The sequence below is a fragment of the Microtus pennsylvanicus genome, chromosome 12 (genome assembly GCF_037038515.1).
Source record: "Microtus pennsylvanicus isolate mMicPen1 chromosome 12, mMicPen1.hap1, whole genome shotgun sequence".
In the NCBI taxonomy this organism is placed as follows: Eukaryota; Metazoa; Chordata; class Mammalia; order Rodentia; family Cricetidae; genus Microtus; species Microtus pennsylvanicus.
In genome coordinates, this window is record NC_134590.1 from 62,362,864 (window position 1) to 62,378,601 (window position 15,738).

At 39.8% G+C, this 15,738-nt stretch overlaps 1 protein-coding gene across 7 annotated transcripts in view; it reads right to left on the reverse strand.

Moving 5' to 3' along the window:
* The window catches only part of Grk4 (G protein-coupled receptor kinase 4), a 78,427-nt gene that overhangs the window by 40,375 nt on the left and 22,314 nt on the right, over nucleotides 1-15,738 (reverse strand). For 4 of the 7 annotated variants that reach the window (XM_075943839.1, XM_075943837.1, XM_075943838.1 and 1 more), the window contains exons 6-9: nucleotides 13,165-13,257; nucleotides 11,680-11,743; nucleotides 8,228-8,368; nucleotides 3,037-3,227 (exon numbers count right to left, since the gene is read on the reverse strand). In XM_075943839.1, coding sequence (XP_075799954.1) covers nucleotides 3,037-3,227; nucleotides 8,228-8,368; nucleotides 11,680-11,743; nucleotides 13,165-13,257 — 489 coding nt within the window. Of the gene's footprint in view, nucleotides 1-3,036; nucleotides 3,228-6,114; nucleotides 6,347-8,227; nucleotides 8,369-11,679; nucleotides 11,744-13,164; nucleotides 13,258-15,738 lie in introns of those variants that run through there. The other 3 variants (XM_075943841.1, XM_075943842.1, XM_075943840.1) reach the window with 3 other exon arrangements.

The window sequence follows — 15,738 nt, forward strand, 5'->3', positions numbered from 1 at the left end:
CATGTTACTCACACAGTTCATTTTTGCTGATTTTCAGAATGCTGAAAATTCAAACATTTTAACCCATATTGTCTCTCTAGTTCATGGTTTTAATAAAGTCCATGTTTAGTGGTGCTGAACACCTTTAATCCTAGCAGAGGTGGAGACAGGAAGATCTCTATGAATTTGAAGCCAGCCTGGTCTACATAGCAAGTTCCATGGCAATCAAGGCTACATAGTAAGATTCTATCTCAAATAAAACAAAACCTCATCTCTCTGGCACATGGCTTAGTAAGAACTACTAAGTGGCAATCTATGAAAACAGAAAAAAAGACATTAAAAATAAACCAACACATTTTCCTTGAGGTATGCCAGTGTTTAAACAGAAGAGAGGGCCACTTTTAGAAGCTCAAAGTCATTTGTTCACAAAACACTCAGGGCACCACTGTGGATACAGAGGGAGGGAGACACAGACCAGTTCTCATGGAAAGCCCCAATCATACCTTCTCTGTGGTGCTACCTGAAATCCAAGTAGCCACTGGATTAAGAAAATGAAGACTCCTCCAGACAACCCAAGAATTCACCATGAGGTTGAAGGCAAGCAGGTAGATCTCAGCTGAAATCCCTTTTTACTCTAGGAGTAACCAGAATCAAATCAGTGTGACCTGAGTCTACCTCTAAATAACAGCAAAAAAGTTAAGCTCAATTAGGATGTAGCACCTTTGCCTCTAAAGAATCATGGTCAGAGAAGTAATCCCACTCTTTCTCAGTAACTGAAGGTAAGGCTATATCAGTGGTGTCTCGTCTGTGGGAGACAATAGAAAAAAACTGAAGATCAATCATTGTAGCATGAACAAGATCAGAGACTCTTGAGAAACTCACAGTCTGATGTGACCAACGCTACACTGAGAGTTGCCCCCCAGAGCACTATAGGGATGCTGGAGGGACAGCACTCATACTACTAGGGAGAGGATATGGTGGTTTCAACAAGAATTACCCCTATAGATAGATTCATATATTTGAATGCTTAGTCACCAGAGAGTGAAACTTTTTGAAAGAAGGATTAGGAATTATGGCCTTGTTGGAGGAAGTATGTCACTGAGGGTGGGCTTTGCAGTTTCAAAAGCCCATGTCAGACCTAGTCTCTAGATCAGACTGTAGCTCTGTTACTGTTCCAGCTCCAGTCTACAGAGCGCCATGCTCCCCACTATGATGATAATGGACTAAACCTCTGAAACTGTAAGCAAGCCCCCAGTTAGGTGCTTTTCTTTATAAGAGTTACCTTGAGCATTATGTCTATTCACAGCAATAGAACAGTGACTACAACAGGGACATTACTGGAATAACTTGGGAAAAATAAGCATTAGTCCTCTTATCGATGGGAAGAGGAGTTAAAGTGAAGAAGGCATCCACAGAAGGGCTTATTGCCAAGACTAGAGTTATAAAGACTTCTTAGATGTTCTGGAAACCACAAATACACTTACATAACAAGGGCTGAGGAGACTGATGTGGGCCATCAGGAATCAAGGATGGAGAAGTTAGTAAGACGCTAAGTACTTAAGGGTCTGAACACCTGGTGAACAAGGGTCCCATACCAGAGGAAGATGAAATGGGGTCAGATCTACATTAAAACATGTCTTATCAGAATCTTCTGGAAAATGCACTGGGTCAACATAGGCAGTATGGAAATCTATTCAAGTCTCTGTCAGTTTGCTGACAAGAAAAAGACAAGGACTAAGCTGCTTACTATGGAAAATAGAGACTGATGGAGATAATCTAGAATAAAGTGATGACCAACTGAATGAAGATGAGAGCAAGAGATACATAGATCCCTCTGGAATTTTATAGTTTAAAAAAGGCACAAGACTAAGAATTCTCATTAGGAGGTTGGAGAAATGGCTCAGTGGATAAATACACTTGCTGTGCATGAGTGATTGAGTTTGAGTACTCAGAACCCATGTAAAGTCAGGTGATGTAGCATCTATAATCCTGGTGAGATGAGAAGCCGAGACAAGAGAATCCCCAGAAACTCAGAGGCCAGCTATCACAGCAAGACCCTATTTCAAACAAACTGAAAAGGTGAAAACTGACACCCACAGATGTCCTTGGCCTTCAACAAATGTGCTTCTGCAAACATGCACACATGCACAAACAAATACACAAAAACATTTTTTAAAAGGAAAGAAACTCTTCTTATGGATTGATTGGCAAGTAAATCTCTGGAAGAGAAAATAAAAGTCCCCAGGGAGAGTGATCAATATGAGATTCACTTTATAACAACTCCAGTATCTAAGAGAGATAAACTGTTTTCAAATTTTAAATATACTGATTGTACTAAGCTAATTCTAACTACAAAGCTTAATCTGGTTTTCTTAATGAATTCTAAGATGAAAAGAAAACCTTTTCTCCTGAGACAGGGTTTTTCTGTGCAGACTCGGCTATCCTGGAACTCACTCTGTAGACCAAGCTGGCCTTGAATTCACAGAGATCCTCCTGCCTCTGCCTCCAGAGTGCTGTGATTAAGGGCATGTACCACCAACACCTGGTAGGAAAACATTTTTAATATACTTGATCATGTTTTCTTGGAATATTATGAATATTATGAGTTGTCAAATATCAGAATTCTATAAATAGGCTTTCTCATGCTTACACAAATAGCACTGGCTATCTGATCAGCTTAAGAAGCACGCCTTTAATCCCAGCACTTGGGAGGCAGAGGCAGGCGATCTCTGTGAGTTCGAGACCAGCCTGGTCTACAGAGCTAGTTCCAGGACAGGCTCCAAAGCCACAGAGAAAACCTGTCTCAAAAAAAAAAAAAAGGTTCTGCCTCAAAAGGACAATTTCTTAGAAGAGTAAAGATAAACTAAGAAGGAAACCAAGGTATACTTCTGACTGGCTGTGTCCTACAGTTTAAGCAACAACCTCAACCCCTCAGAATGCCACCCAAGGCCTCCCTGTTTTCCCTTTTCCATCCCATGACAGCCAGTATAATCCAGAGGAAGCTCCCAATGGAAGGTTTCAACACTCAGAGGCTCTGTCAGGTCACACCATTCTTACCTGTATACAATTCTTTCCCTCTGTAAATCTTCCAAGCCACAGCACAGCTCTGCAGCATAGAACACAGCTCTTGGCTCCTCAAAGCCAGGATTGCCCAGATTGTAAATGTGGTACTTCAAATCCCCTCCATTCATAATGGTTAGCACCAAACACAAGGCATCCTTGGTTTCATAAGTGTAGGCTAAACTAACCTAAAGACAACAGCATCATAAAAAAAAAAGATACACACATAAAAAAATATGCTTGTTCAGTCTTAACTTACAGAATTTGCTAACAATAATCTGAATTATCTGTTAAGTTTGTAATAGGACACCCAAACACTATGTGCTTCAGAGAACTACACACCACACACCACACACTGGGCCTTTACTTAGCAAATAGCTCAGTGCAACTCTGCATGGAAAGTAACTTCTTCACACTATGGTCTGATTGTGTGACACTAAGAACTTCTGGAGCACCTGCATTCAGCAGTTCTGGCAAGATCTCGTTGTTCCACACTCCTCCAACATTTGGTGATGCTGATCTTTTTGGTCTGAGCCAGGATGGTCAGGGTATAATGGCTGATGATTGTGTCATTTTTCTGTTTTGTGATGCTGAACCATATCCTTAATTTTGGAAGACTGGTTGCACTATGTAACGTGGTGGGTCTCTGACGCATTATATAGCCAAGGCTAGCCTTGAACTGTAATTCTGGTTTTAATTTGCAGTGAATATTCCCCATACTTTTTCATTAATTTATTAGTCAGTCACAGCCTTTTTGTGAAATGCCTTTATGCTTTTTGTTTTGTTTTGCTTTTTGAAGAAATGAGATTTGCCCAGGCTGGCATTGAGCTTCTAGGAGCAAGTGATCCTCCTGCCTCAGTTTTCTGACTAGTTAGGATTACAGGTGTACCTGGTCAAAAATAATATTTCTTTTCCTCTTTGTTGTCTTCCTATTGGTTGGACCTAGTGCCTCACATCTGCCAGGCTGGTACTCTCCCGCAGAGCTACATTCCCAGACCCTGATAAGTTTTTCTTCACCGTTCTATTGTCTTGTATGACAGTTCAAACACAAATGTACACATGCACACATGAACTCACCCCCTGTTAGGGTTTGGGTTGTGATTATACTTAACTCATTTAATCGCTAGATCAACTGAGAAGAGCCAGCATCTTCACAACATTGAATTACCCAGTCTAGGATCATGGTCCCTCTCTGTTAAGGCATTCTTTAATTTCTTATAATAGAATCTTACAGTTCTAAGCGTAGAAGTCCTACATATTTTGTAGGACTTTTGCCTAGACTGTGATGACTCTTGGTGCTATTATAAATGTTATTAATATGCTTTTCATTTACAGGCTGAGGAGATGGTTCAATGGATAAGAGTGCTGGCTGTGTTGACATGAGGACCTATGTTTTGACCCCAGTTTAAAAAGAAAAAAAAAAAAGCTGGGCATGGCTATGAATACCTGAAATCCCAGTCCTGGGGTAGAGGGGAGAAAGAAGGATTGATGAGGCTTGCTGGCCAGCTAGCCTAGCTGGAAAAAAACAAACAATAAACAAACCAGCAAATTCCAGGTTCAGTCAAAGACTCTGTCTCAAGAAAATAAGGTGAAGGGGGCTGGAGAGATGGCTCAGAGGTTAAGGGCACTGGCTGTACTTACAAAGGTCCTGAGTTCAATTCCCAGCAACTACGTGGTGGCTCACAACCATCTGTAATAAGATCTGGTGCCCTCTTCTGGCCTGCAGGGACGTATGCAGGCAGACCACTGAATACTTAATAAATAAATAAATCTTTAAAAAAAAAGAAAAGAAAAGAAGGTGAAGGGTAACAGAGTAGGATACTTGACATCCTCCTCTGACCTCTGAGTGCACATAGGAGACAGGAGCTGGCAGTGCACACCTTTAATCCCAGCACTAGGAAGGCAGAGGCAGGTGGATCTCCTTGAGTTCGAGGTCAGTCTTGTCTACAGAGTGAGTTCCAGAATAGGCTCTAAGGCTACACAGAGAACTCCTGTCTCAAAAATGCAAAGACAAAGAAAAAAAGAAAATATATAGGTGTGTGTTTGTTATATCCTAACATGTACAGACAGATATACAGACACATGCACACAGCACACCTCCTAACTGTGGCTGATTCATTTCTAGTCATTTAGTTAATCCTAGGTTGGCTATCTACAAAGTCTAGGAATATCTCCACATACAATTACATTGTTCAAAAATACAATCTTTTACTCCTTTACTTCTTTCTCTAGCTCTAATTCTAATCCTAATTTAACCTTAATTACTTTATTTTGTTGCACTGGCTAGAATTTCCAAAATAATATTAAGTAGAGATAGTGAGAATGGGAGCCTAGACATGAGGGTGGGCATTCCAATAGCATCACATGGTAAATGATGTGTGTTAGAAAGTAAAACTAGTTTGCTTAGAGCTAGCTAAGTTGTAAGCTTAGCTTAGGTTATAAACTTAAGATGGCTGAGCCATCGTTCCAGTCTAGCTTAGAAGCTCTTAATCATAAATGGGACCTGGATTTTAATAAAAGGCTTTCTGTGCAACTATTAAAGTGACTATATGGTTTTTCCCTTTATTCTAGTCACGTAATAAATTATAATGATTTTCATTTATAATAAAATGAATAAATCCAACTTGGTCAACATTTTTATTAAACGTTAGGAGAGTAAAGTTGCAGGTAAAGGGAGAGGGCTGGAAATGAGGAGAGTGGGATGAAGTATCCAGAGCATACCCACTGTCTACTCTCATTAGCTGACATATGTCGGACCAGAGTTAAACTGAATGGTATTTCTCATACATGCTTCAAGAAACAAAGACCCTTACTCTCTCCCCTCCTGTGAATGAATATCCATCCCACACACAGTTAATGCATATTAAATAATACTGAGAACCATTTATCATACCAGCCTTGATCTGGGAACCAGTGGCAAAAAAGACACCAAAGGGTTCTGCTTTTTTATCCTGTAAACACCAGACAGCGAAGCAAGAGTGACCAACGCAGAAACAGAAAGCAATAATATTCAAGAACAACAGTAGCCATATTCCAGAGAGAGGACACACCTAGCTCCCAGGCCTGATGGGACACCTTGGTTAGCTGAGTCGTAGAGGCTACAGGAGCCTGGTGCCTCAGTGCCTAAGAGGCTGGAGCAGAGTTCAATTTCAGTCTCAGAGTGAAGATGACCACAGGACAGTTTAGTGTAGGAAAGTATAGACCAATTTAACTCCTCCACAGATTATTGCTTCATGGGGAACAGACTGTAAGGAGCAAGTGCAGACAGAGGTGGGAACTCAGGAGAGGGTGCTTCTGTATATATGAGGTGGCAGTGGAAGGACCACGACTCAAGGGTATGTCAGAACCTGCCAATGAGTCACGTAAACAGGAAAAAACCAGAATCATAGAAAAAATGAAATATGTCTAGGTTCTTTGGAAGAAGCTAAAAATATAGAAACAAAATTATGTTGTACATAGGACATAACTACTTATATCCCTCTAATAAAGTTAGATTTGAGGTTTATATGCTTCAAGGTTGTACATGTTTAAATAGCTCTAAGATGAGTATTTTATTAAAGACTATCACTTCACTTCATGTGAAACTGTCATAATAAACACATTGACTCATGTTACTAAATACAGATGCTGGCTATGAGGAGGAGCTGGTTTGGAACATCTGTCTCTACAAAGCAGTTAACCATGATACCAAGAAATAAATGACTTAAAGGAAATAAATTTTAACACTAAGAATCATTTTATAACCATTGTTCATCTTCTGTCTTTTTTTTCGGTTTGTTTTGTTTTTATTTTTTTTTAGAGACAGTGTTTCTCTACTATCTAACAGCTCTATATGTTCTAGAACTAGCTCTGCTGGCCTGAAACTCACCAAGATCCACCTGCCTCTACCGACTGAGTGCTGGGATTAAAGGCATGCACCACCACCACCTAGCTCATCTTTTGTCTTAACCAGTCTTTATACTTCAAAAAAACGCTCTAAGGAATATCTAAGTAGGAGTAGAGAAACCACACTATACAACATATATCCTACAATCTGGGATCACTCCTGTTTCATACCACTCCACCCCATCTTCAGCTCTCATCTGCAAAAGTGAGCATAAAATATGAAGATCCTACAATTGGAGCATGGTAGTTGAAGGTCTAATAGCAAACACTTCAGGTGCAGAAAATAGAAAGAAAATCAAAGAATGGAAAAGAGACTGAGGTCAGAGAGAAGAGGAAGACCACTTTAGAAGGACTAGAAAAAGAACCTTCAAGTACCTCAAAGTCACCATGCTGATGAGCCAGGGCTGATCAATGAGAGGCAGCAAACACATGAGCTTGGTTGTCACAAGGAGAAGAAAAAGCACTCATTAGGAATCATCAGAGTGTGGAGAGGACCTGACAGCATGGGATGGTGGACAGCATAAAACTGGCAGCAAGTCACAAATCAGTAGTAGGATCGGCATTGCCCTATACTTGCATGCTAGAATAAGAGGAACATCATTACAAAATGAAATTATTTCCAATAGGGAACAGCAGAACTCCACAGAAACTCATAAGAAACACAGCACCTGAGTCCATGACTTGAATAAGAGTTTCCAGCAGGACTGCTGACCAAAATGCTATGACTCAAACAACATACAAGGGAAGACTGTGATGGTTAAGTTTTGTCACCTTGACAGGATTTAGAATCACCTTGGAACAAACCTCAGTATCTGGAAGGATGTTTCCAGAAAGGTTCAGCTGAGGGAAAACCTATGGAAAACAGTAGAGATACCATCCCAGGGCATGGGGTCCGATACTGAATAAAGGGAGAAAACAAGCTGACACCAGCATTCACATCTCTGTTTCCTAATGCAGATGTAGTATGACCAGCCACTGTATACTCTAGATGCTATGCCTTGTCTACCACGATAGATTGTACCTCTTTCTCAAACTGTAAGCCAAAATAAGCCCTTCCTTACTTAACTTGCTTTATACATGAATTTATTTGTTGGTTTGTTTTGTTTTTCGAGACAGTACAGCCCTGACTGTCCTGGAACTCACTCTATAGACCAGGCTGGCCTCGAACTCACAGAGATCCCCCTGCCTCTGTATCCCAATTGCTGGGATCAAAGGTGTGCATCATCACCACCCAGCCCTGGACAAGCATATTATCACAGCAACAAAAAAGTAAATGATACCATGACTAAAATGAGATACTTACTACAAATCTACTATGCAATTTTTCTAAGATTCTTTTTTCATTCAGAGCCATAGTTTCACTTTTCCTCTTCTTTATTCTTTTTTTTTCTAGTTTTTTGCAGGCATACATTTTTCCTGTAGCTCGTACTTGACAGGCACAAACCTAGTTTAAAGGGGAGAAAAAGGCTTATATATACCTGACATTTTTAGGGTATATGAAGTAAACTATTTTCTCTGTGATAATATTTTCTGGAAAAGGCTGGACAAAGCATGTGATGAGCCAAGGCCATTTGGGTATTAATAACTGTAAGTTTTCCACTGGATTTTCCTGACTCCCAGTTTCTTGTCAATAGTAGCAGCTGTGAGTAAAGTGAACAAAACAGTGTGCTTTATCAAGACACAATGGAACTTGTTTTCGTATGTGATCATGCTGAGTCTATTTAAGTATATCTTGATATGTCTTTAGATTCTTAGAAAAGCAAAAGTTTTAGAAAATTTGAATAATTCTGAAATTTTTTTAATTAAAAGTTCATGGCTAGGCACAATGCCTCCATGTCCTCAGAAAGCTAAAGCAGGGACCATCATCCTCCTGCCAAAGATGAAGTCAAGATGGTGATCCAAGATCATACAACTAATGGCAAGCAGAAGCAGGACTTGACCCTGGGCTTGCATAGCTCTGAAGTACATGCTGGTCTCACCACACTGTCATGAGCCCAAATGCTTTCCACTGTGCTTGCCTCAGGAAGCCGAAGATTGACTTTACAACACTTAAAGCATAAGCAAGAGAATTACTGTTGGCAAAATAAGTAAATTATTTTTGCCCTCCAAGCTCACTGAGATAGGAACTGCAACTGTCCCTGTACTGGCTCAGTTAAGGCTCCCTCTGACAGACATTCAGAGTAGAAACAGACTGCTCATTGTCCTCTGGGCCTTGACATAGAGCCTAACATACACAAAAAGTCTGCAAAGAGCTACCACGGTTAATTCATCCAGCTAATCATTTGTTTGAAAATCCAAGAAAATGTATCCAAATATAATCTATAACAAGTCTTTCACAATGATTAAAATTTCCTGATGTGATCCTACTGAATCAAGATTAAATCATATGTGTGATTATAACTTAGAATTTCATTTCTTATTAACATGATACCCTACAACATCTTCTCATCTGCCCCCTGCCAAAATCTAATGTTTTGTTCCTGGAGATGGAGAATGACAGCATGAGCTGAAGAGAGAAAAGTCTCTGGTCTACGACACATTCTACAGAGGAATGATTCCTTACAGACCATCCCCATGAAGGGCTTACAACAGTGTTGGGTGAATTGGCCAAATGCAACCCCATAAATTATGAAAGTCTCCAGCTGTATCGGGGTACTCCTCTAACACAGTGATGGCAGTTCCGACCCACTTCCTTCATCTCAACATGCCAATGGCTGACAGAGCTCACTTGAGCACAACTCTGAATTAAATTAATTTTGAAGCAATGCTGGTGGATTCTGCTTTTGTTTTAAAGTAGAACTTAAACACATATATGATGTAAATCACATCTGGGCAATGTAACTTGTTTCTGATTTTAAAAAGTGCTAGTTCCTAATGGCTTGCCTGTCTCGTGGGGAACTGGAAATTCATAGGCTGAACATGACTACTCCAGATAATTAATGGAACAATTAATGTCTCTTTAAATTATCACATCAGAACTGTGTATTATTCTCTATTTTTTTAAGATTTATTTATTTATATATACAGTGTTCTATCTGACGAGAGAGAAGAAGGCATCAGATCTCATTACAGATGGTTGTGAGCCACCAAGTGGTTGCTGGGAATTGAACTCAGAAACTCTGGAAGAATAGCCAGTGCCCTTAACCTCTGAGCTATCTCTCCAGCCCCTATTATTTTTATTTATTTATTTTTTGAGACAGGGTTTTTCTGTGTAGCTTTGGAGCCTATCCTAACACTTGATTTGTAGACCAGGCTGGCCTTGAACTCACAGAGATCAGCCTGCCTCTGCCTCCCAAGTGCTAGGATTAAAGACATGTGCCAACACCAATGCCTAGATGCACTACTCTCTAACTGCTATAGGTGATATCTATCCAATACAGCTCTCATGTTTAAAACCTATCCCTCAGGAATCTATGTGAAGTTTCCCTAGGATTTTCTGAATTCACACATTTTAAAATACTTTTTTTTTTTTTTGGTTTTTCGAGACAGGGTTTCTCTGTGGTTTTGGAGCCTGTCCTGGAACTAGCTCTTGTAGACCAGGCTGGTCTCGAACTCACAGAGATCGGCCTGCCTCTGCCTCCCAAGTGCTGGGATTAAAGGCGTGCGCCACCATCGCCCGGCTTAAAATACTTTTTTAAAGGTGTTGAGTATAATACTTAAGGTTTTGTATAGGGAAGCTAGGGCTATACCATGTTCTATGTCCCTAGATCTGAACACTTTTTTTTTTCAGACAGGGTCTCACTATATAATCCAAGCTAGTCTAAAACTTGTTACCTTCCTAACTCCCAATTACAGGTACAAAAGGCATCAAAAGAGGCCCTGAACACCTTTTAATGCAGGTATAAGGTACATCTGTACCTACACTGGTTTGTTTTTACCATCAGCTTGATGCAACCTAGAATTTGGAATAGGGAATTTCGATTGAGGAATAGCCTCCACCAGACGGCCTTGAGGCATGTCTGTGGGTTACCTTCTTGATAGTTAACTGATAGAAGAGGGTGCAGCTACTATAGGCAGTCACACCCCTGGGCAGGTGGCCCTGGGCTTAATAAGAAAACTGGCTGAGCACAACCTAGAGGAAGGAAGCCAGTAACATCATTCATCCATGGTGCTGCTTCAAATTCCTGCTTTGAATTCATGCTGTGGCATTCCCTGATGATAGTCTGAGCCCTAAAAGGGTTAGACAAACAAACCCTTTCCTCCCTAAGATCCTTTTAGTCATGGTGTTTTAATCAAGGCAGCAGAAAGCAAACTAGGACAAAGTCTAAACACAAATAAGTTAAATAAGCATATTTGCCAATGTCCTCATTAGCTACAGTGGCATGTATTTGTAGTCCCAGTTTGCTGAGGTGGCAGGAGTTATTAAAACTAGGAGTTAAGAGACAACTTGGGTGAGACATCATCTCTTCAAAAATAAACAGCACTCTATGCAACATAAATTTTAGAGCTAGTCCTGAATAACAGAAATTTCACAAGTTTTTCAGTCTGCTTAACTTAAATATCAAGCATGAAACATTAACTCTGCCAGAATGGAAAATGGAAAGTGAAGTCACAAAGATAAGGTTTTTGTTGTTGTTATTGTTTTAAAAGCTCAAAAATTCACCTTCATAACAAGTTGCCTGAAACTATTCTCAAAAAGAACCATAGGAAGATAAGTATACAGATAAAGTTGATACATTACCTGAGCTCATGTGTGTAGATGACTTGGCTACCTTTCTAACAGAAGTACTGCCGGAACTGGCACAGGTTACTTACCTCTCCAAACCCGCCTTTTCCTAGTACTCTGTAATGTCTGAACGTTTTCTTTGTTACTGGCTGCCTAACCAATTGAAAAAAAAGTTTCAGATCTCACATTGCACTGTTATTTTAAAATAGAAAAGCCTATTTAGAGCTTGTGCTAGTCCTATCTGTTGGCCCATGATGCCTGAAACAGTGCCCGAGACAAAGATGTCTATGATCAGGACTCAAAACTCTCAATTTTTTACTAAGAGAAACAAGCACATTTAAAATTTATTAAAATCATTGACACAAAATATGCAACAGATTGGTTATTCTAATATAAGATGAATACACAAGCAGCCCATTCTAGGAAATATGTATGTCTACACTTTATGGATCAATTTTTGGCATACTTTACAACCTGTCAAAAGGCTGCTGAGGAAAACTACATAAACATATCACACTTTCCTTTAAGTAAAGGACCTCAAAATGTAACATGCATATATATATGCATGTATGCTGGGTATGGTGGCACATATCTTTAATTGCAGTATTCAGAAGGCAGAGGAAAACAGATCTCTGTTTAAGGCCAACCAGACAACATAATAAAACCTAATCTCAAAAAGTGTGTGTGTTGGGGGGAGGGTGTCAATTATTAATTTTAGAAATAATAATCACGAAGTCCTAATAGCAGCTGATGCTTTTGTAGCATTTCTTTGGTTCACCAAACACTGGTCTACACATTGTACATGCATTTCCCAGCAAGAGTGAAGCAGCATAGATATGGTGGTTTGAATTAAAACGGCCCCCACAGACTCATAGGGAGTGGCACTATTGGGAGGTATGGCCTTATTGTAGTAGATGTGGCCTTGTTGAAGTATATCACTGGGAGTGGGCTTTGGGTTTTCAGAAGCCCAAGACAGGCCCAGTGTCACTCTCTTCCTGCTGCCTGATGATCTGAATGTAGAAGTAGAACTCTCTACCTTTCCAGCATCATGTTAGCCTATGTGTTGCTATGCTTCCCACCAGGATGATAATAGACCAAACCTTTGGACTTTAAGTCAGCCCCAATTTAATGATTTCCTTTATAAGAGTTGACATGGTCATAGCGTCTTCACAGCAATAGAAACCCTAACTAAAATAGGTATATGAGTGTCTCTGTATAAAAGAATCTATAGCTCATAGTGGTTAAGTCACTTGCCTAATGCCTCATAGCTAGCAAGAATCTGAACAGAGGCTTAGACTGCAGAGTTTCAACCACTGCATTGCAATACTATAAAACCAAAATGTTTCATTTCCTAAATGTACAATGAGAGTTAACTGCCATTTTAAAGAAAGAGAACAGGGTCCACTGAATCAGAAGGAATTATATAACATTCCACCTACTGAAGATTTCCATGTAAAATAATACATACAACTCAAGATTTTCAGTAACATTTTGACATGTAGAAAACTGAACTGAGTATCAAATAGTATGCATTGTAAAAAGTTACTTTCATTCAGAATTAAATTAAAACCTACCTTTCTAGCCATTTCCATTGTAAAAATCGACAGAAGTATGGACTGTTTTGGTATTCTTCAAATGGTTTTTCACTCAAATAGGTATAGACAATTCTAAAAAAGATTTGATCCAGTTATATACATTTATCATAGTTAAAAAGCATTCACTGAGAAAGGTGCTTTATGCACAATTCGGTATACAGAAACTGCCATTATAGAAGAACATAGATTCTGGTAACATCAGTGAACATATAAAATATTTTAAAGAAATGGAATCCCTTTACTCTCTGAAAGTCTAGCTAGTTCAACAATAGTGGTCTACCAACGGAAAATCAAGAATACAGTAGTTGTTCAATCCACAAGGCTGGATGTGGTCTTTAGCATACACTGGAATTCCAAAGAAATGGATCTAATGTAAAGAAATTTTCCAGAGAGAGTGAGGGCAAGCAGGCAAAGAGCAAGAGCTTCCTTCTTCTATGTCCTTTATATAGGTTACCACCAGAATGTGTGACCCAGATTTAAGGCAGATCTTACCACCTTATAAAATCTGGATTTAGTGTCAATCTTCCTGTTTCGAATGATTTAATTAAGAAAAAAATCCCAGCCGGGCGATGGTGGCGCACGCCTTTAATCCCAGCACTCGAGAGGCAGAGGCAGGCGGATCTCTGTGAGTTCGAGACCAGCCTGGTCTACAAGAGCTAGTTCCAGGATAGGCTCCAAAACCACAGAGAAACCCTGTTTCGAAAAACCAAAAAAAAAAAAAAAAAAAAAAGAAAAAATCCCTTGGAGGCTGGAGAGATAGCACAGCGGTTAAGAGCACTGGCTGCTCTTCCAAGGAACCTGAGTTCAATTCCCAGCAACCACATGGTAGCTCACAACCATCTGTAATGAAGTCTAGTGCACAGTACAGAACATTGTTAACATAAGTAAATAAATCTTAAAAAAAGAAAAAAAAAGAATCCCTTACAGGTGTACCCAACCACTTGGGACTTAGTTAATTATAGATGTAGACAAGTTGACAACCAAGAATAGCCATCACAACTTCATACACAATCATATTTCCTTATGTCATAATTTCCAAATGAAAACAATAGCAGATCATGATTATGCCTAATATGACTATCCCATGTACAATTGTGAACACATTATAGATTTTAGGTGGCAAAGTCCCTTTGAGGGATATTCTTGTAGTATCTCAAACTTAAATATGATTAACGGTTGGAACAAGGTCTGAGAATGAAGTAGTGTAAAGGAATTCTGAGTTCTTATGAAAAAACTCCAAGAAAACAAGACTGTAGCACAAATTCTAATAGATCTTAGTAATAAAAACTCGGAGTCAGTTATCAGGGGGTGGAAGCTGAAGGATCAGAGAAGCAGAGTGGCTAGTCACTAGTTCTTACTTCTACCAATGCTCAGATCAAAGGGATGATCCTGTCCTCCGACTGCACTGCTCCTCAGACTGACTGTCTCAGACTGCACTGCTCCTCAGACTGACTGTCTCAGACTGCACTGCTCCTCAGACTGACTGTCTCAGACTGCACTGCTCCTCAGACTGACTGTCTCAGACTGCACTGCTCCTCAGACTGACTGTCTCAGACTGCACTGCTCCTCAGACTGACTGTCTCAGACTGCACTGCTCCTCAGACTGACTGTCTCAGACTGCACTGCTCCTCAGACTGACTGTCTCAGACTGCACTGCTCCTCAGACTGACTGTCTCAGACTGCACTGCTCTTGAGACTACACTGAGCTCCTGTCTCCTCCTGCCTTATATTTCTCTCTCGGCCTAGCCATATCACTCCTCTCTCTACCACCCTGGTGCTGGGATTAAAGGTGTGTGACTCCCAAGTGCTGGGGTGAGCTGTTTCTCTTTTAGACTGGATCAGTTTCGTGTAGCTCACAGTGGTCTAGAACTAACAAAGATACATCTGTCCCCCAAGTTCTAAAATTAAAGGTGTGAGCCACTACTGCCTAGCTTCTAGTGGTTTAGCTTGGCACTCTGGTCCTTCAGGAAAACTTTAGTTATTAAAACAAAAACACAATTATCACTACATTTCCCACTTTTGGCTAAAATAAAGAAGGCTATAACTAATATAAGAAAAACTATATGCAGTAAGTACAATAATTACATATATTCAGGCAATAAGTACATCAACAATGCCTAGTCCATTTGTATGTAACAGATTCAGAGAAAATACTCCATTATCTATATCCTATCTTGGTGAGTCCAAAGTGTTGTACCTAATTCACTTTCTATTATAACTTGTATTAACAACTCAAAATTATCTTTTTATGTCTCTAAACCTTATATACTTTACAATTCTTTAGTGCATTACTTTTCTGAGTCTACCTCATATTTATGCTCCATTCTCACATAAGAGTTACAAACAAATTCTTAACAAAACATAACAAAAACACTCATGTCAATTATAATCATTGTTTTGAAGCTGATCATGTGGCCTTAACCTTCCTCTACTACCCATTCTGTATTTCATTCACCCTCAGCAAGGAACTCAGCTGGTTTTGGCTCTTTTCATGGAGTGATCCATACCTCCATTACTGAACGGTCTGTGTCCTTCGTCATCCTCCCAGGACTG